Source organism: Cherax quadricarinatus, chromosome 8 (genome assembly GCF_038502225.1).
Source record: "Cherax quadricarinatus isolate ZL_2023a chromosome 8, ASM3850222v1, whole genome shotgun sequence".
Classification (NCBI taxonomy): domain Eukaryota; kingdom Metazoa; phylum Arthropoda; class Malacostraca; order Decapoda; family Parastacidae; genus Cherax; species Cherax quadricarinatus.
The window spans coordinates 10461728-10482786 of NC_091299.1; the positions used below are offsets into that span (position 1 = coordinate 10461728).

At 39.6% G+C, this 21059-nt stretch overlaps 1 protein-coding gene across 1 annotated transcript in view; it reads left to right on the top strand.

Moving 5' to 3' along the window:
• The first annotated feature begins 4563 nt into the window (after positions 1 to 4563).
• The window catches only part of LOC128685415 (hydroxylysine kinase-like), a 64943-nt gene continuing 48447 nt past the window's right edge, over positions 4564 to 21059 (top strand). The window contains exons 1-2 of the mRNA XM_053771940.2: positions 4564 to 4739; positions 12788 to 13025. Of these exons, the coding sequence (XP_053627915.2) occupies positions 4569 to 4739; positions 12788 to 13025 (409 nt within the window). The 5' untranslated portion in view covers positions 4564 to 4568. The remainder of the gene's footprint in view (positions 4740 to 12787; positions 13026 to 21059) is intronic.

Below are 21059 nucleotides of genomic sequence, written 5' to 3' on the forward strand. Positions count from 1 at the left end.
ACAACAATTAGAGGAAGGAGTAATGGAACATCATGTAGCTAGTGCAAATATTCCAACACCTAATTTACCTCCCTTCACAGAGGGTGAAGACATAACTTCATACATAATTAGGTTTGAAAATACGGCTACCCTCTGTGAATGACCAGCTGACACCTGGGCTACCAGGTTAGGTATGTTATTTTCCGGTGCAGCTTTGAATATCTATGCAACTTTTTCACAGGATATATGTAATTATAACCTACTTAAGAAGGCAATCCTTAAAGCATACCAAAAGACTACAAATTCTTATAGGAAAGATTTCAGGTATGCCACCTTACAGCATGGCCAAAACTTTCAACAGTTACAGGTAACACTCGTTTGTTCGACTTTTGGATAGAGAGTTCAGGAATTGATCACACTGATGAATCTCTTAGAGACTTTATGGTTGCTGACCAGTTCCTGACAGCTCTTCCCCACCAGATACGAACATTCATTAGAGAACGTAACCTGATTAAAGCTGAGGAAGTTGCTGAGGCCGCTGACTTGTATGCTGAGGCTCACAATTCCTATAAAGACCTAAAGGGATCGATCCCTAAGGGCAATGGTTCTCCTGAACCTAAGGTTAAGAAGCCTACAGTAGAAGAGAAGTCATCAGCTATTATACCAACTTGTCATCGGTGTGGTGGTATCGGATGTAAACGTCCAGACTGTCCTTCCAAGAAAATAGAGAAAGTTGGCAGATGTTTTGTTGATGGGAATAACCAAGCACCCTTCTGTTCAGGAACAGTTAATGGTATAAAAGTCTCAGACATATTACGTGACACTGGATGTACATGCATCGTAATTTCGGACAAACTGTTCCCTAACTTTAAAACCTCTCATGTGTCCTCTATTCTTTCAGACTACTTGGGTCGTGAAAATGCTTTCCCTACAATACGTTGTTACTTGAAAACTAAATGGTTCACAGGTTGGACTAATGCGGTACTAGCCCCAATTGCTACTTGTTCTATAATAGTGGGTAACGTTAAAAATGCTATTCTTCCTTCGGAGGCGGATCTTTCGTCACCACCCGTGGACCTAAGTTTTCCAGCTCCTCTTCCTTGCAAATTAAATAAACCCCTTAACAATTCCGCATCTGAAGCTGCATTGTCTCATACGGTTCATTTGGGGGTAGAAACAGATGATATTGCTTTCGATAGTGAGGTAGCAGAATCACCTGTTCACTTGTCAGGTGAAAGTAAGGGTATTGCCTCCGGCACTCTCAATGTCTTGACTAGGGCTCCGACCAAAGCCCAGACTTCTCCTACCTCCTCTTCTACCCTAAGTCCTCTCATTTTCCCAGATTTTATGTCCAAGGATGACTTTATCAATTAACAGCGGGATTATCATAATCATGCTTTTAACAACAAAGTTATCCACGAGAGATATGTATCACATAGGTTTGAATATTTTAATAGTATCTTATATAAATCGTATTTAAATTTCATTCTTCAGCGATAGATTATTCCCTCCTTGTTGTTCCTAAACCATGCCGAGAGACTGTTCATCAAAGGGCTCATGATTTGCCAGTGACCGAACACTTGGCCCATCGTAAGACGTGGCATAAACTCAAACACACTTATATTTGGCCAAGCATGTACTCACAGGTTACAAAGAAGTATAGTTCTTGCAATAGGTGTCAGGTGCTTACTGCACAAAATACACGCACTCCTATTTCCTGTATATTTATTAAATCTAAAACTTCTTCCTGCAGAAACGAGATTGTCCCCCCCATAGAAAAGGAATGTTTGGCCCTTGTGTGGGGTATTTCCAAAGTTAAATTTTATTTACTGGGTAAGGCATTCATTTTAGAGACGGATCACAAACCTTTGATATACGTAGAAACTTTTAAGGGAACCAACAGTCGCCTCTTGAGGTAGACATTGGCACTCCAAGCTTTTAAGTTTCATATTGTGTATATCAATGGTTCATCCAATTATTTCTCTGACTGGTTAAGTCATGACAGTCAGTTGACAGATAGGAGTAGCGAGCGAGTATATGGTGACGATAGTTTGATTGGCAGTCTGCTTGTTAAGGTAGGGTCAGTGTCTAGGTCCTGCTATCCCCCCTTCCCCGTTTCTCCACCCAGAAAGGTGACGTGTGGGGCTCCAACCAAATGGATAATCACTTGACTCACAGCTCCCAGCACAACTGTAAGTAAAATCCTCTGCTCCTATTCTAGTTAATATGTTGGTTAAAAGCTTCACTTTCAACCAGTTCTAAAACTTAGTTCATTCTGCCTTGATTTCCATGTTGTGTTTTTACATCACCAAATTTTTTAACTGTCTTGCACTTATCATGGAGAGTGATTTTTCAAGCAGTGGGTAACCATTGTCTCTTTCTAGCTTGGAATGACAGCTCGGGTCATCTGGCAACCAAAGAAAATGTGTTGAAGGAGATGGACTTTTCACAAGTTATGGGACGTCACTTTTTGATCTACCTGCCTGATTAATGTAGTCAACTGCAGGCAACTACCCCTCATCTTTGCAATGGTGAAGAACCTGCGTTCCAGTCATCTGGACAGACTATTCAAGGCTATAGACTCTGTGAAGAACTAGTCGTTGGGTTGTCACTCAACACCTGTGACCCCCCCACATCAACAACGGCTACAATTTCTACAAGACGGTGTCAACATCAACCAGACACCCAAGTTTAACTGTACATACTAGCGTTGAATTCAGATATCATTTATATTTTTTCATTTTTCTTTCAAGTAGGATAAAAATTCATATTTAATTGTTTTATATTTTCATTACTAAATAATGAAGTATTTATCTTTGTGTATTATTATTTCTTTTTCTATTCATTAATTTTCCTAAGGAGGAGCCAGCCTTGGTAATACTCACTGAAGTTGTTACAGGGCTGAGTAAGCCTTCACAGTTGGCACATACTATGGGGTAAGTTGGCACAGCAAATAGTAATAGTAAATTTGGAATATGTTACAGAAAATTTAGACACTGATTATTCATAATGTTTTATTTCAAGAATATTCAGTTCCATAGAAACTTAAAAATCTTTTCTTAGTAAAGAAAGAATCCTTTTTAATAATTATAAAATTAAAAACTGACTAGGTGTTATACATTCAATTGAAAATAATAGCACTTCCAGATAATAATTGCACAAAATACTTAACACCTGAGGTGAACTTAATCTAAATCATCATCTGAGTCACAGTTGGGGCATGTATAAAACAAATCTTCATCAGTGTATCCATACTTCTCGTGGTTTGCTTTTGGAAAAAGGACCCATACATACAGACTGTCCTCTCCATCTGAACTTTCCTTGTCACCATGAACACGTTTTGATTTCTTTGATTGTTTCTTCTTTGCTTCTTTTGATATTTTTTCCAGTGTCTTTTTCACTGGTGTGTCAGTCAAAATGGCAGAGGAGCGTTTCCTCCTGTTCATTCCACTTCTCTTCCTGGGACCAGCTTTATGCAATGGCCTCAGTTCTTCGGGAGTTGGGGTTTTCTTCCCATAGTCCAGAAGTAGAGGGTCTTGGTTCATTCTCATCTTGAAGGTTAGAAACATTCTGAACTGAACAAGATTTTGACTGGATTGTTGCGATCAGACTTTGTGGTGTGTCATGGCCGTCTGCGTTATCACTTAAATTTGTAGCAGGCTGAAACACTTGCGTTTCTTGTTGATCTTCCTGTGCCAATTTGCCCCATTTTTGTTGAGCCAACTTGCCCCAACCATACCAATGTTCATAAATAAATTGTTTTAGTATATATTAATAAACTGTTTCATGGATAAACAATTCTTAAACCCTAAATTAAATTATGGCTAAATTGGATATTTCTCATCTATAACCCCATACATGTTACAGCAAACAATATAAGTGAATGATAATTTACTTACCAGCATCAAAATCAAATTTTTCCCCACTCAAGTTAAGTACTGCACCCTCTTGGTATGGAAGCTTGTTGGTGAGTGAGCAAGCACCTGGTGATCCTATGATGTAAATAACAACGCCCTCTAGCGGTAAATATTTAAATTATTAAAAGTGTGTCAACTTACCCCTGTTGCCAACTAGCCCCAGTCTCCCCTAATATTTAAAAAAATTGTAACACGTGCATATCTTTTTTGGTTTTTGTGATTGTTTGGGAAAAGTTTCAATAAATGAGCATCTTCTTTCTGCAGGATACACCAAATTTCACACGGTGAGGGCCTGGGTTCGATTCCCAGCCAGAGTAGAAACATTGGACGTGTTTCTTTCCACCTGTTGTCTATGTTCCCCATCAGTAAAATGGGTACCTGGGTGTTAGTCGACTGGTGTGGGTCGCATCCTGGGACACTGACCTACGGAGGCCTGGTCACAGACCGGGCCGCGGGGGCGCTGACCCCCGGAACTCTCTCCAGGTAAACTCCAGGTAAACATAAATATCTCTTATTCCCACCAGGACACAATATATGGGTTCGTTCAGCACAAGGAAGTAACTGAGACAAATGCACTACTTACCAATTTTCTAGTTATATATAATAAGTGAAGTTAGGGCACTTGACTACATTGTGTCTAAATGCTTCATTTTTTTTAATTTTCAGATCAAGATGTCTGCTTCATCTGAATCCTCAGAAAAAGAAGTGCAACAGCCAGGTCAAATAATTCGACCATTCGTAAAACTTGGGGATGTTCCTGCAATAGTAAAGAAGATTTATGGTCTTACTACTTTATCTGTCAAGGAGCTCAGCAGCTACAATGACAAAAATTTCTATATACAGGTATAGTTACGGGAATGTGTATTTAACCAGCAGTAGACCGTCGAGTAATACAATACAGTGGACCCCCTGGTTTTCGGCTGGTGCGGAAATCATACAATTCGGATTTCAAGCACTTTTTTCGGCGAAATTTCCCTCCTGGTTTTGTACATCCCTTCGGAAATTGTTAGTACCAGACGTGTGCGCCTGGGCCGCTCATACGTTCGTGATTCACTCTTGGGCACATTAAATGTCTTATTTTAGGTTAATATAGACATTTTCATTAATCCATCTATGATATTTTCTTCAAAATCAAGTAAGAAACGCGTTACATAGCATATAAACATGCAATATTTATATGCAGTGGAGGGTAAACATTATGTTTTCTCTGGTCCAGCGTTAAAGAAAACTGTATGAATTTGCATTGCCCCAGTAACTGGCCTTAATCCATAAGCTTTTGTTTACAATTCTCGGCATGAATTATTCATTATTTCTCCCTTTATTTATGATGGCATCTAAAGGTAAGTAATTAGTAAGTAAGTTTATTCAGGTATACACAAATACAGTTACATAGAATTATCATACATAGCAGCATATGTGTAGAGAACCAAGGTAGTTGTTAGAAACTATTAAAATCAGTGAACGTGGTATGTTGATGGTAATAATATGGCTGTAGGCTGCAGTGTATGTAGCTGGTAGGTATACACTGGGATGTAGTCCGCTTGGGACTACAAATAAATACTACTCAACAAGAGTCTTCAAAGAAGGTATGTAATGTTCATTTATCATTAAAATTAGTCATTTATATTTATTTATCATTGTTTTCTGTATGTAAACCTATAGTTATTCTCCATTAAAAGTATTTTTTGTTAATATTTTTGAGTGTCTGAAACGGATTAATTGGATTTACATTATTTCTTATAGGAAACATTACTTCGGTTTTCGGCCATTTCCGACTTCGGCCAACCTTCTGGAACAGATTAATTACGAAAACTGGGGGTCTACTCTAGTTACGTTTCCGAAAACTGAAGTGGAAGACTAAATCATGTAAAAGAAACTGAAGATTTATTATAATCATGGGGAAGCTCTAAGCCCATAGGATTATACAGCGCCTGTGGGGGGGATGGAAGGTATTCAGGCTCAATTCAGGGAACTGGAGCACAGATCCAATTCCCTAGATCAAGAGCCCCTCACCAGCATCAAAGATCTCCTTGATACTGGTGAGGGGGAAGAAACTTCCCCTTGAGGGGAAGAAACTGAAGAATGTATGGGAAATATAGGATTATATTCCTTAGACCCCCAAAATGCCAAACAACATCAAATAGATATTTGTTGCTAGTATGATGCCTGTGTGCTCTTCTACAATTTACCAGGAAATATCTTACGTCAGGACCAACGATATATTGCAGTGGAGTGAACATTAGTATATATGAAACACAATTATATTTACTACATGTACCATTATTGAATTCCACTATAAACCCTCCACTTCAACTTCTCCCTCCTTGATAGTTACAACAGAATGCACAGTCACAATACAAGGCATAAGGCACTCTTCAACATCCCTCGTGTCAGTCTCACACTATGCAAAAACGCTATGTACATAAAGGGCCCAAAGATCTTGAACTCGGTACCGGAACTGGCAAAGAATCCTCTGACTACTTATAAATTTGGAACTTTGCTAAAAAATCGTCTCATCTCCCAATACTAACCAAAACAACTTCCAATTAGTTACATTATGTGACCTCTAGGCTATTAAACATCTGCCAGTCCATGAAATATTACTACCTGAACCATTAATTGCAATATTGTTTTTATCATGTACAACTACAAGATTATTATTCGTATAAACTTCCACTTTGACTACCTTGCATTAGTATTAAGATTAAATAAGACTGTAATCAAGTTAACCACTATTATTTTGTCTAGTTTTAAGTAGTTACTGTGTACTAGGATTAATCTGCCCAAAATGCCCCAGCATGAGAGTAGCTTTCTTTGTACTTAGCAAACCAAAATTGTAATTACACACTGTGACCTTTACAAAGAAATAAATCTTTATCTTTAGCATGTTTAGGGACTTGAAAATAAGGCATCTCATGTTACCTATAATTAGAGCTAGTGATACTTCTGATAGTTGCTTTTTGTTGAATATTGATGATTTGAGATATTTTGCCAAAGTGGATCCACAGACATAAATTCCTTATGCCAGGGCTTCAAGGGGTCTTGACCTAGTACAGTAATGTAAAAGTTGTATCATCAGCAAAGAGTAGAGGTTTGACATGTTGAGTACCATTAGGTTGGTCACTGATATAAGTGAAAAGAAGAGAGCCAGGATACCACCTTGGGGGGACATTTAAATTCATTGATAGGGTATACTAGAAGAAGTGTTATTTATGGTTACGTGCTTGTGCTTGTTACTGAGGGGTTATTTAAAATATCTGTATGTGTATCCTCTGAGTCCCTAGAGATTTAGCTTGAGGGGGAAAATGTTGTCAACAGTGTCAAGATCTTTTTTTATATTTTACACAAATCAAATTTACAGGGTAAGAACTGTTACTGTACCTCAGCTCATTTCAGAGCCCAGCCTTATCTAAGATACACTGCCACCCCAAATTAACAAGGAATAAGTATGTTGTGTTTGGTTAGGTATGTGTACAACTGTTTGTGGTCTACTTTCTCAAATATTTTTTGGTAATATTGGTAAATTAAATATTGTTCAGTAGTTATTAACATCAGTTAATAGAATATCTAGAAAAATTTGTTCAAGTGATTTGTTGAAAATTATTATAATAACAACAATCCCAGGTAGTAGGTTGGTAGACAGCAACCACCCAGGGAGGTACTACCGTCTTGCCAAGTGAGTGTAAAACAGAAACTTGTAATTGTTTTATATGATGGTAGGATTGTTGGTGTCTTTTTTGTCTCATAAACATGCAAGATTTCAAGTACATCTTGCTAGTTCTACTTACACTTAGGTCACACTACACATACATGTACAAGCATATATATACACACCCCTCTGGGTTTTCTTTTATTTTCTTACTTTTTCTTGTTCTTGTTTATTTCCTCTTATCTCCATGGGGAAATGGAACAGAATTCTTCCTTCGTAAGCCATGCGTGTCATAAGAGGCGACTAACATGCCGGGAGCGAGGGGCTAGTAACCCCTTCTCCTGTATACATTACTAAATTGAAAAAGAGAAACTTTAGTTTTCCTTTTTAAAGATAAAGATATTATTTCTTTGCAAGGTTACAATGTGTATTTAAAATTTTGATTAGTTAAGAATAAAGAAAGCCACTATCAAGCGGGGCATTTTGGGCAGACTTATCATTGCACATAATAACTACTTAGTCTAGACAATACAAGTGGTTAACTTTTTAATGTTTATTTTATCTTGATACTAATGGGAGGTAGTCAAGGTCGAGGTTTATAAAAATAATAATCTTGAAGCTACACATAATAAAAACAATATTACAATTAATGGTTCAAACAGTAATATTTCATGGATTGACAGATGTTTTAATAGACTAAAGCTCATATAATAAAATATTTGAGAGTTGCTTCAAATTGGTTAGAAGTTGTTTTGGTTGGTTTAGTTAGTATTGACCGATGAGATGATTTTTAAGCATATTCCTAAATTTATAAGTAGTCAGGGGATCCTTTACCGATTCAGGTAGTGAATTCCGGATCTTCGGGCCCTTTATGTGCATTGCATTTTTGCATAGTGTGATACTGACACGAGGGATGCCAAAGAGTGCTTTGTGCCTGGTATTGTGACTGTGCGTTCTGTTCTGTTCTGTTCTGTTCTGTTCTGTTCTGCCTCAGTGGGATGCGGCCAGTTTGTTGCAAGAAGAAGAAATAATACTAATAATGGATAGGGGTAGTGTAGATCAGGTGTTTACATTGAAGCATGTATGTGAACAGTATTTACATAAAGGTAGGGAAGTTTTAATTGCATTTATGGATTTAGAAAAGACATATGATAGAGAGGATAGAGGAGGAATGTGGCAGATGTTGCAACTGTATGGAAAGGTAATAAGTTACTAAATGCTGTAAAGAGTTTTTATGAGTAGTGAAGCTCAGGTTAGGGTGTGTACAGTACTAGTCACGGCATTATGCCGCCCCTCCCACACACGCTTTCCAAAACACAAACACATACCATGAAAGATTATAATATATATATTTGCACACTCACTGAGGTTTTAATGCTTGGTGCTGCTTTCTTTATGCTTAATCACGTCCCTCAGCCGTGCAGGAAAACTCTCATACAAATTCTTGAGGGTTTGGGGAGTTATATTATTCTATGCGTCATGTAGAGCAGCCTCCAACCGCTGGATCAACTGATATCCTTGCCCAGTAAACTTCGTTTCACTAATGAATAGAGATTCTCAATAGGGTTTAGGTCTGGGGAATTGCCTGGCCAGTCATTAAAGAACCTCACTTCACAGTCCTTAAGCCACTGAACTACAGATTTGGAGGGAAGTAAATAAGTAAGTTTATTCAGGTATACACAAATACAGTTACATAGATTATCATACATAGCAGCATATGTGTAGAGAACCTGGGATTACCCAATAAAGTCAGACAGAGTGACTTATTTTCATTGGGATCCTTTTACCTTATTATTATAATATAAAGGTTATAATATCTTATTGTTCTATAATGGAGATAACATCTTATTATCATACTAAAAAGACTATCTACTACACGTGGGTCAGTATGACTACAATAAGAGGGTCATTACTAGGAATAAGGTAAAATTACACGTGTATTAGCTAAAAAAAAAATCATTCCCCTCCATTTCTGTTGCTACATTCATGAGACACCTTTTGGCAGTCTTCTTGAACTGGTTCATGCTATGACTGGCTTTGACATGTGCAGGCAGACTGTTCCATTCCTTTATTGCTGTACGATAAAAGGTGTTTGAAGCCTGGCCACTGACTGTGGGTACTACAAAGTTGTGCTCTCTCCCCCAAGTACTATGATTGCTTTGGTTCCCAACCTTGACAAAATTGGCAGCAAGATATTCTGGACACTGTTTGTGAGCAATTTTATAAACATGATTTAGCTTCAGTTGTTTTACTCTGTCTTCTACATTCACCATACCCAGTTTTTGTAATTCATCCTGTCCTACATGCTCTCTTGGACCCAGGCCTAGGATGAATCTCACCACTTTGCTCTGGGTGATTTACAGTCTATCTTTCAGTCTTTTTTTTTTTTTTTGTCAAAGCAGAGTACCATGAAGAGCAAGCGTAATCCATATGACACTGTATAAGGGCTAGGCATAGGGTCCTGCGAGTCTCAGTAGGTAGACACTATGCTAGTTTATAGAGGAATTTCAGTCTAGCATTCGCTTTCTTTACTACAGTATTCCCTATCAATTCTCCTGACATGCATGGGTCAAAGGGGATTCCCAGATATTTTACTGAGGAAACTGAAATGATGGGCTCCCCATTACACTGGACATTAAAATTATTTGCTCTTCTCAGTTTATGTTTCATACCAATGAGAATGGTTTCAGTTTTCCCGAGGTGTAATAATAGTTTGTTGTCTACTTATCATTTGCTGCAGGACTCCAGTTCCAGTGTTAATGCATTAGCTATATCTTGTGGGTCTTTACCTGACACTAACAGAGCACTGTCATCTGCATACAGTAGGAGTTTGCACTTGACACTGATAGGCATGTCGTTAACATAGCATAGGAATAATAAGGGACCCAGAATACTACCTTGGGGAACTCAACATGCTATCGGCAGGGGTTCTTATTCCATTTTGTTGATTTTGACAATTTGTCTCCTGTTGTTAAGGTAGGGCTTAAACCAGTCAGTTTACAGAACCTATACCGATAGCTTGAAAGTATGACATGGTGCACCTTCCTGCATAAAAACTGTAGCCCTATACTTGTCAAACGCCTCAGGTAAATTGTCACACAATAACTCCAGGTATTTATACTGATTCTTATACTGGTTTTGGGAAGCACAATGAGTTCACCCCCAAACCATGAGCGAGTCTGGGTGTTTGGTGGTGCCACAGGTGTAGCGTGGGTCTAGCAGGTCACTACCTCTGGGCCGGTACATATGTCCCCAACAGTTACAGGTGACGGTGAAGGTTGCTTTATCACTCCAAAGTACTTCAGACCACTGTGGAGGATTCCAGTGAAGATATTTCTTTGCATGATCTAGCCTACGATTCTTCTGTGGCTTGGAGAGAATCAGTTTCTTAACCTGGGGGTGTCTACTGCAGCCCAGTTCTGACACACGTCTGTTAACAGTTCTTACAGACACCTCTGAGAGAAGATGAGGGTTCTTTTCTTTCAATTCTCTAGCAGTTATCTTAGATGTACTCTCTAACTGCTTCTTTAACACAGTTAAGGTATGAACAGATGTCTTCTTCGAGGGGCCAGGCCGAGGTTTGGCAGATGGTAACTCGACACCGCCACCAGCCTTGAAACGCTACACCCAGTTCCTCACTAAACGCTCACAAACACCAACATTCTCCACTATTTCTTTCGTCTGTTGCCCAGCTTTGTGAAGCTCTGTGATTTGAGCTATAGTTTCAGGTGTTAAAGACTTCCTTTTACCCATAATCAAACATGTATAGCCCCAAAACCAAAGGGAACACCGGACAAGAGATGGTGTGGATGAGAGACAAAAGTACAACACTTCCTCTCACCACGGCAGCCACGTGAGCACTGAGGAGTCACTGTGAAGTGTGGCAGCAGGCCATGACGTCATGCTAATGGCTGCTACCCAGCATAATGCACACATAAAAAAAAGACCCCCTGTATGGTAGGCCTTTGATTTTCGTCACTCCCCTGACTAGCACTGTAGGAGTGAGAGAGACTACTTCCTAGTAAAAGTAGGTCTTAGACAGGGATGTGTAATGTCACCATGGTTGTTTAACATATTTATAGATGAGGTTGTAAAAGAAGTACATGCCAGGGTGTTGGGGAGAGGAGTGGGATTAAATTACGGAGAATCAAATACAAAATGGGAGTTGACATTTACTTTTTGCTGGTGATATTGCACTTTTGGGGGATTCTAAAGAAGTTGCAAAGGTTAGTGGACGAGTTTGGGAGGATGTGTAAAGGTAGAAAGTTGAAAGTGAATATAGATAAAGTAAGGTGACGAGGATATCATGGTTGATCAGGCCCTGATCCACCATGAGGCCTGGTCACAGACCGGGCCACGGGGGCGTTGACCCCCAAAACCCTGTCCAGGTATATTCCAGGTGCATTGGAGGGAGGGAGTATGGAAGAAGTGAATGTTTTCAGATATTTGAGAGTTGACTTGTCAGCAGATGAGTTCATGAAGGATGAGGTTAACCATAGAATTGATGAAGGAAAAAAGGTGAGTGGTGCATTGAGGTACATGTGGAGACAAAGATCGTTATCCATGGAGGCAAAGAAGAGAATGTATGAGAGTATAGTCCTACCAACACTCTTATATGGGTGTGAAGCTTGGGTTGTAAATGCTGCAGCAAGGAGGCGGCTGGAGGCAGTGGAGATGTCCTGTTTAAGGGCAATGTGTGGTGTAAATATTATGCACAGAATTCAGTGTGGAAATTAGGAGGTGTGGAGTTACTAAAAGTATTAGTCAGAAGGCTGAAGAGGGGCTGTTGAGGTGGTATTTCTATGTAGAGTCCTGGAAATGGGAAGTACAATGCCTGCACTCTAAAGGAGGGGTTTAGGATATTTGTAGTTTGTCGGATCTGAGCGCCTCTGCAAAGACAGTGATTATGTATGAGTGATGGTGAAAGTGTTAAATGATGAAGTTTTTTCTTCCTTTTTGGATTTTTCTTTCTTTTTGGGTCACCCTGCCTCGGGTTAATAAATAAGGATAAAATAAGAAAGTAAAGGAATGTAGTTCATTTCTCTTAGGGTCTTTTAGGTCCTCTCTCCAAAGGTGTAGTTCACAATGGCTAACTAATGCCTGGAAATTTATTTACTGTTAGACGAACAAAGGCACTATAGGTGTAAGGAGATTTGTCCATACATCTTGCCTTGTTGAAAAATAATTTACAAAGTTAACAAAAATTACTATGTCATTAACTGAATGATTTTTTAATATACAGGTAAAGTCAACAATAAATAATCCACATATTAAAGAACTTTGTCCAAGTGGATACGTGTTGAAGATTGTTAACTCTCTGGACAGTAAAAGTGAGAATTTTATCAAGGCACAGAATCAGATGATGTTTTTTCTCCATGCTCGTGGCTTCAGGGTTCCTAAGCCAGAGAAGAACATTCACGGAACTTACATGACGCTAGAGAAGCTCAACGTATCGTCTGATGAATCTGTTCAGAATAACGGTAAAGGAAATTTGTCTTTATGTGTGAAAACCCTTTTCTTGTGTTTTTATTCACAAACCTGACATGTTTGTTTTCATATATTTATTGATATTTTGCTGATAAAATTATGTATTTGTTGATCTTATATGTAGGATTACAGACACACAAGCGGTAATTGGAAATTTTATTAATACAGTGGTACCTCGGTATATGTCCGCTTTGGAATAAGTCCAACTTGGTATACGTCCTGTTTGGACACAAAAACTTTTGCTTGGTATACGACCTTTGTTTGGAATGCAACTCGTGTGCTAGAACTTGTATGGAGAGGGAGCCAGTGCTGATAAAGATACCGCCAATGATTTTGTTACAGAGTTTGGGTAATTTGTGGAGGCTGAGGGTTTTGCTCCCCAACAAGTTTTTAATTGTGATGAAAAAGGCCTATTTTGGAAGAAAATGCTTAACAGGACATATATTACACAAGAGGAGAAGGCCTTACCAGGACACAAGCCAATGAATGATAGGTTAACTCTCTTGTTCTAAGCCAATGCAAGTGGGGATTGCAAGCTGAAGCCTCTACTGATCTACCCCTCTGAAAACCCGAGGGTCTTTAAAAAACATAACGTGCAGAAAACTCGGTTACCTATGATGTGGAAGTCAAACAACAAGGCTTGGGTAACCAGAGAATATTTCAGCGAATGGTTTAATGTTGTGTAAAAAGTTATTTAGAGGAGAAAAGCCTGCCTCTGAAAGCCCTCCTCATACTGGACAATGCTCCAACTCACCCTCCAAGCTTGCAGGACTATGTGCTGCCAGTGTTTGACTTCATCATTGTAAAATTGGATCTCCCTAACAAGACTCCTCTCATTAAGCCCATGGATCAGCAGGTCATCAGTAATTTCAAGAAACTCTACACTAAATCGCTATTTCAGAGGTGCTTTGAAGTGACCTCTGACACAAAGTTAACCCTGAGAGAGTTTTGGAAAGATCACTTTACTATCGTCCATTGCATAACTCTCCTTGATAAAGCCTGGCAGGAAGTTTCATACAGATCAATGAACTCTGCTTGGAGGAATTTGTGGCCAGAAGCAGTGGCTAAAAGGGACTTTGACGGCTTCGAGGCTGTGTCTATAGTAGAGGATATTGCCTCTTTGGGCAGGTCCATGGGTCTGGATGTGAGTGATGGTGATGTGGAGGAGTTAGTGGAGGGGCATAGGGAAGAGCTGACCACTGAGGAGCTGCAGGAACTTGAGAAGGAGGAGCACAAGACTTCAGACTTGGATGACAAATTGTCTAGGGACTTTAGTTTCATAACAGTGAAATTCTTGCCCCCAAACAACACTCCTCTCATCCAGCCCATGGACCAGCAGGTCATTTCTAACTTCAAAAAACTGTACACCAAAGCAACGTTTCAAAGGTGCTTTGAAATGACCTCGGACATTGAATTGACCCTAAGAGAGTTCTGGAGGGATCACTTTAATGTCCTTCGTTGTATAAGCCTTATAGGTAAGGCTTGGCAGAAAGTGACTTCCAGAACTTTGAACTCTGCTTGGAGAAAATTGTGGCCAGACTGTGTCCTTGAGAAGGATTTTGAAGGGTTTGAGGCTGACCCTGTCGACCCTCTGCCTGTTGTGGAATCTATTGTGTCACTGGGGAAGTGCATGGGGTTGGATGTGAGTGACAAAGATGTGGAATAGTTGGTGGAGGACCACAGGGAAGAGCTAACCACTGAAGAGTTGCAAGACCTTCAACTCGAACAGCAACAGACTGCAGCTGAGGAAATTGCTTCAGAGGAGGAAGAGAGAGGGAAGGAGGTGCCTTCTTCAGAGATGAATGAGAGTTGTGCAATGTGGAGTAGGGTGCAAGCTTTTTGCTGAGAAATATCACCCTGACCAAGCTGAAACAAGCCATCTCTGCAGCATGTTCAGTGACAGAACCTTGTCCCACTTCAGACAAATCTTAAAGAGATACCAGAAACAGAGCTCTCTGGACAGTTAATTTTGTGCAACAGGGGTTCAGTGACTCTCAAGCTGGTCCTAGTGGCATTAAATGACAAAGAAGGGAAGTAACCCCAGAGAGAGACTTGTTACCTGAAGTCATTATGGAGGGGGATTCCCCTTCCAAACAATAATCCTAACTCCCTCTCCCCTCCTCGCCTTCGTCCATATGCCAAAAAGAGTCTTCAATAAAAGGTATGTAATGTTTATATTTATATTTATTTATCATTATTTTGTGTATGTAAAACTATATTTATTCTTTAAAAAATTATTTTTTTGTGAATATTTTTTTGGTGTCTTGAACGGATTAATTGTATTTACATTATTTCTCATGGGAAAAATTGATTCAGTTTTCGCACATTTCGATTTTAGAACCACCTTCTGGAATGGATTAAGTTCGAAAACCGAGGTTCTACTGTATTTCTTATGGGAAAATTCGTTTGGTATAAGTCCAAGGTCCTGGAACGGATTAAGGACGTATACCGAGGTACCACTGTACTTTCTATTAATTCAAAACTCAAATCCAAAATTCAAATATTTTATTTCTTTGCATAGTATACAATGTGTAGTTTACATGTAATAAAATATTGTTAAGCACAAAGAAAGCCACTAGCATGCATGAGCATTTTGGGCAAATTAAAACTAGACATAGGCTATAGAGTTTTAAATTTTAATTATATATTATTATAAAAAAGAGAAAAAAAATTATAATCTGATTTATAGTAGAGAGGTAGCAAAAAAAGAAAAAACATTTCAGTTAGTGCAATTTACAATAGTACAATTTTAAATGTATATTAATACTTTAATGGTACAAAATGATGTCAAATAGAGGAGCAGGACTCGTGCAACAGTTTCTATTATTGCAGTACTAATATAATGTAGTTTCCATGTAATAAAATATTGGTAGGCATGGGAAAACTAATGCTAATGTAAAGCTAATGTAAACTAATCCTTACATAAAGTATTTTGGGCAGACTAAAACTACCTGATGTATAGTACTTACAAACTACTTAATACTAGTATACAGGCATATTGATAAAGATTACAGTCAGTGATTTAAGTTTTACAGGACAATTCAATTTCCATAAATAAATTGGTTTAGATTACAATGGGAAAGTAGCAACTGAATAAGCTAGCAGTATACAGTAAGATACAATTGACACAGTACATGAGGGTCCTGCTTATACAGCAGGTTAGGTTCCAGGCTGCTGCTGTGAAGCGAAAATTCCTGTAAAGTGAAACATAGCTCTTTTTCACATTCAAATGCAAATAAAACCCCGATAACATGTTTACACTGTCATATATTAAGTGGGTCATAGAGCTAAGGCTAAAAAATGCACATACAGTACACACATTACTTACCCTAAAATATTTTTATCCTTAGCTTATAGTGAGTGGTGAATATATTTATTGTAAGAAGCCTGAATAAATGAAGAATGGGTATAATTAGTGAAATGGTAAGAAGTGAAGTGATGTAAAGTGGGGCCTGCCTGTATTGGTCCCTTTGATGTTCATGGAGTGTTTAGTTTGAGTCATACACATGGAATACTGAAGATTTATTTATTTCTGGTGTCATGCCTATGTGATCTGTCACTGCTCTCCAGCAATTGTTTTAGCTCAAGATGAAATATTTGTATTAAGTGTTCTGTATATATAGTATGAGCAGTGTATGTATGAGCACTTTATATATTAGTAGGTTCAAATCTTTGAACAATGAGGGAAAAGGGGGGAAAAAGGTTTGCTATTTGGAATATAACTGAGTAGTTGTTCTAATGGCATATTTTTGTTGGTTTATGAACATTTTTAAAGGAAAGGAGTAGAACAAATAATTCAGCTTAGAGGGTAGAAATCTATTTGCCATAAACATGCTGATCCCACTTTCTACATAGAAGTCATTGCTGTTTTAGTGCAGTGTATATAGTGGTTACTTGATAGAGGTAGACAACTGCATAAACAAACAAGTGGATAAAATATAAAATCTACCTGAAAGAGAACGTTCTGTGACTAAAGTACCTATACAAGTTATTCCATAATATTTGGCTTCAATAAGTAAAACTCATGAGTAGGTTGTAATCTGAATAATGTCTTTAGAGAAAATTAGGCATTAGTCCAGAGCACAATACTGCATACAAAGTAACAGTGAAGCATCAGTGATAGACATTTTTTTTAATGCTAACCATCTCCCACTAAGGCAGGGGAACCTAAAAAAAAAAAACGGTTTCACCATCATTCACACTGTCGCTGTGTGGCATGCAAAGAGTACATAACCCTTATTCTGGGCATGTACACACCCTCATTAAAAGGCGACCTCCCTAACCAGCGAACTGGATGCTAAGGGTCGGACGATGGGGCCCCATCGTCAGATCAGTACCTAGGTTCAGCCAATGAGAAGGTGGGTCTGGCAATTGTGGAGGTGATGTGGCCACCACTCACGTTTCCACCCTTGTCATTTTCATTCTAGAGCTGGTTGAATATGGTTGTCCATTCTGTCTCCAGGCTGTGTCTTTGCCTATTGATTCACCGTGTGGTACATATATATTTCCAACTGTATATAATGTACATACTTGTAAATACTGTGATTTCGTGTATAGGGCAAGGAGGAAAAAACATCTTGTAGGAGTGAGGAAGAGCCAGTTGTGAGTGTGGGGGAAGTTCGTGAGGCAGTAGGTAAAATGAAAGGGGGTAAGGCAGCCGGGATAGATGGGATAAAGATAGAAATGTTAAAAGCAGGTGGGGATATAGTTTTGGAGTGGTTGGTGCAATTATTTAATAAATGTATGGAAGAGGGTAAGGTACCTAGGGATTGGCAGAGAGCATGCATAGTTCCTTTGTATAAAGGAAAAGGGGACAAAAGAGAGTGCAAAAATTATAGGGGGATAAGTCTGTTGAATATACCTGGTAAAGTGTATGGTAGAGTTATTATTGAAAGAATTAAAAGTAAGACTGAGAATAGGATAGCAGATGAACAAGGATGCTTTAGGAAAGGTAGGGGGTGTGTGGACCAGGTGTTTACAGTGAAACATATAAGTGAACAGTATTTAGATAAGGCTAAAGAGGTCTTTGTGGCATTTATGGATTTGGAAAAGGCGTATGACAGGGTGGATAGGGGGGCAATGTGGCAGATGTTGCAGGTGTATGGTGTAGGAGGTAGGTTACTGAAAGCAGTGAAGAGTTTTTACGAGGATAGTGAGGCTCAAGTTAGAGTACATAGGAAAGAGGGAAATTATTTCCCAGTAAAAGTAGGCCTTAGACAGGGATGTGTGATGTCACCGTGGTTGTTTAATATATTTATAGATGGGGTTGTAAGAGAAGTAAATGCGAGGGTCTTGACAAGAGGCGTGGAGTTAAAAGATAAGGAATCACACATAAAGTGGGAGTTGTCACAGTTGCTTTTTGCTGATGACACTGTGCTCTTGGGAGATTCTGAAGAGAAGTTGCAGAGATTGGTGGATGAATTTGGTAGGGTGTGCAAAAGAAGAAAATTAAAAGTGAATACAGGAAAGAGTAAGGTTATGAGGATAACAAAAATATTAGGCGATGAAAGATTGGATATCAGATTGGAGGGAGAGAGTATGGAGGAGGTGAATGTATTCAGATATTTGGGAGTGGACGTGTCAGCGGATGGGTCTATGAAGGATGAGGTGAATCATAGAATTGATGAGGGGAAAAGGGTGAGTGGTGCATGTTGTGATAGAAACACAGGCCTTATCTCTAGGCTTTATTGAACATAGAATCTTCATAGTACTTCTGCAACAACAAAATATAATGACTAGTACATCTAATAATGGCTTCTACAGGGATGGTGATGTCTTGCATATGTCAAGAGAAAAGTTATAACTACAGGCCACATATTTAAACTCACCATGTAATCTGCATCGCTGATAAATGGATAAAGTAGGAGAGAATCACACACCATGTGTTGGTGCCCATGACACACACCAAACTGTTGTTGTTGTTAAGGGCCCCTAGAGGTGGTGCAGTATTATCCTGCTGCTGCTCCCCACAGGACCAGTATTTACCTGGAGTTTACCTGGAGAGAGTTTCGGGGGTCAACGCCCCCGCGGCCCGGTCTGTGACCAGGCCTCCTGGTGGATCAGCGCCTGATCAACCAGGCTGTTGCTGCTGGCTGCACGCAAACCAACGTACGAGCCACAGCCCGGCTGATCAGGAACTGACTTTAGGTGCTTGTCCAGTGCCAGCTTGAAGACTGCCAGGGGTCTGTTGGTAATCCCCCTTATGTGTGCTGGGAGGCAGTTGAACAGTCTTGGGCCCCTGACACTTATTGTATGGTCTCTTAACGTGCTAGTGACACCCCTGCTTTTCATTGGGGGGATGGTGCATCGTCTGCCAAGTCTTTTGGTTTCGTAGTGAGTGATTTTCGTGTGCAAGTTCGGTACTAGTCCCTCTAGGACTTTCCAGGTGTATATAATCATGTATCTCTCCCGCCTGCGTTCCAGGGAATACAGGTTTAGGAACCTCAAGCGCTCCCAGTAATTGAGGTGTTTTATCTCCGTTATGCGCGCCGTGAAAGTTCTCTGTACATTTTCTAGGTCGGCAATTTCACCTGCCTTGAAAGGTGCTGTTAGAGTGCAGCAATATTCCAGCCTAGATAGAACAAGTGACCTGAAGAGTGTCATCATGGGCTTGGCCTCCCTAGTTTTGAAGGTTCTCATTATCCATCCTGTCATTTTTCTAGCAGATGCGATTGATACAATGTTATGGTCCTTGAAGGTGAGATCCTCCGACATAATCACTCCCAGGTCTTTGACGTTGGTGTTTCGCTCTATTTCGTGGCCAGAATTTGTTTTGTACTCTGATGAAGATTTAATTTCCTCATGTTTACCATATCTGAGTAATTGAAATTTCTCATCGTTGAACTTCATATTGTTTTCTGCAGCCCACTGAAAGATTTGGTTGATGTCCGCCTGGAGCCTTGCAGTGTCTGCAATGGAAGACACTGTCATGCAGATTCGGGTGTCATCTGCAAAGGAAGACACGGTGCTGTGGCTGACATCCTTGTCTATGTCGGATATGAGGATGAGGAACAAGATGGGAGCTAGTACTGTGCCTTGTGGAACAGAGCTTTTCACCGTAGCTGCCTCGGACTTTACTCTGTTGACGACTACTCTCTGTGTTCTGTTAGTGAGGAAATTATAGATCCATCGACCGACTTTTCCTGTTATTCCTTTAGCGCGCATTTTGTGCGCTATTACGCCATGGTCACACTTGTCGAAGGCTTTTGCAAAGTCTGTATATATTACATCTGCATTCTTTTTGTCTTCTAGTGCATTTAGGACCTTGTCGTAGTGATCCAGTAGTTGAGACAGACAGGAGCGACCTGTTCTAAACCCATGTTGCCCTGGGTTGTGTAACTGATGGGTTTCTAGATGGGTGGTGATCTTGCTTCTTAGGACCCTTTCAAAGATTTTTATGATATGGGATGTTAGTGCTATTGGTCTGTAGTTCTTTGCTGTTGCTTTACTGCCCCCTTTGTGGAGTGGGGCTATGTCTGTTGTTTTTAGTAACTGAGGGACGACCCCCGTGTCCATGCTCCCTCTCCATAGGATGGAAAAGGCTCGTGATAGGGGCTTCTTGCAGTTCTTGATGAACACAGAGTTCCATGAGTCTGGCCCTGGGGCAGAGTGCATGGGCATGTCATTTATCGCCTGTTCGAAGTCATTTGGCGTCAGGATAACATCGGATAGGCTTGTGTTAATCAAATTTTGTGGCTCTCTCATAAAAAATTCATTTTGATCTTCGACTCTCAGTCTGGTTAGCGGCTTGCTAAAAACTGAGTCATATTGGGACTTGAGTAGCTCACTCATTTCCTTGCTGTCATCTGTGTAGGACCCATCTTGTTTAAGTAGGGGCCCAATACTGGGCGTTGTTCTCGATTTTGATTTGGCATAGGAGAAGAAATACTTTGGGTTTCTTTCGATTTCATTTATAGCTTTTAGTTCTTCCCGCGATTCCTGACTCCTAAAGGATTCTTTTAGCTTAAGTTCGATGCTTGCTATTTCTCTGACCAGTGTCTCCCTGCGCATTTCAGATATATTGACCT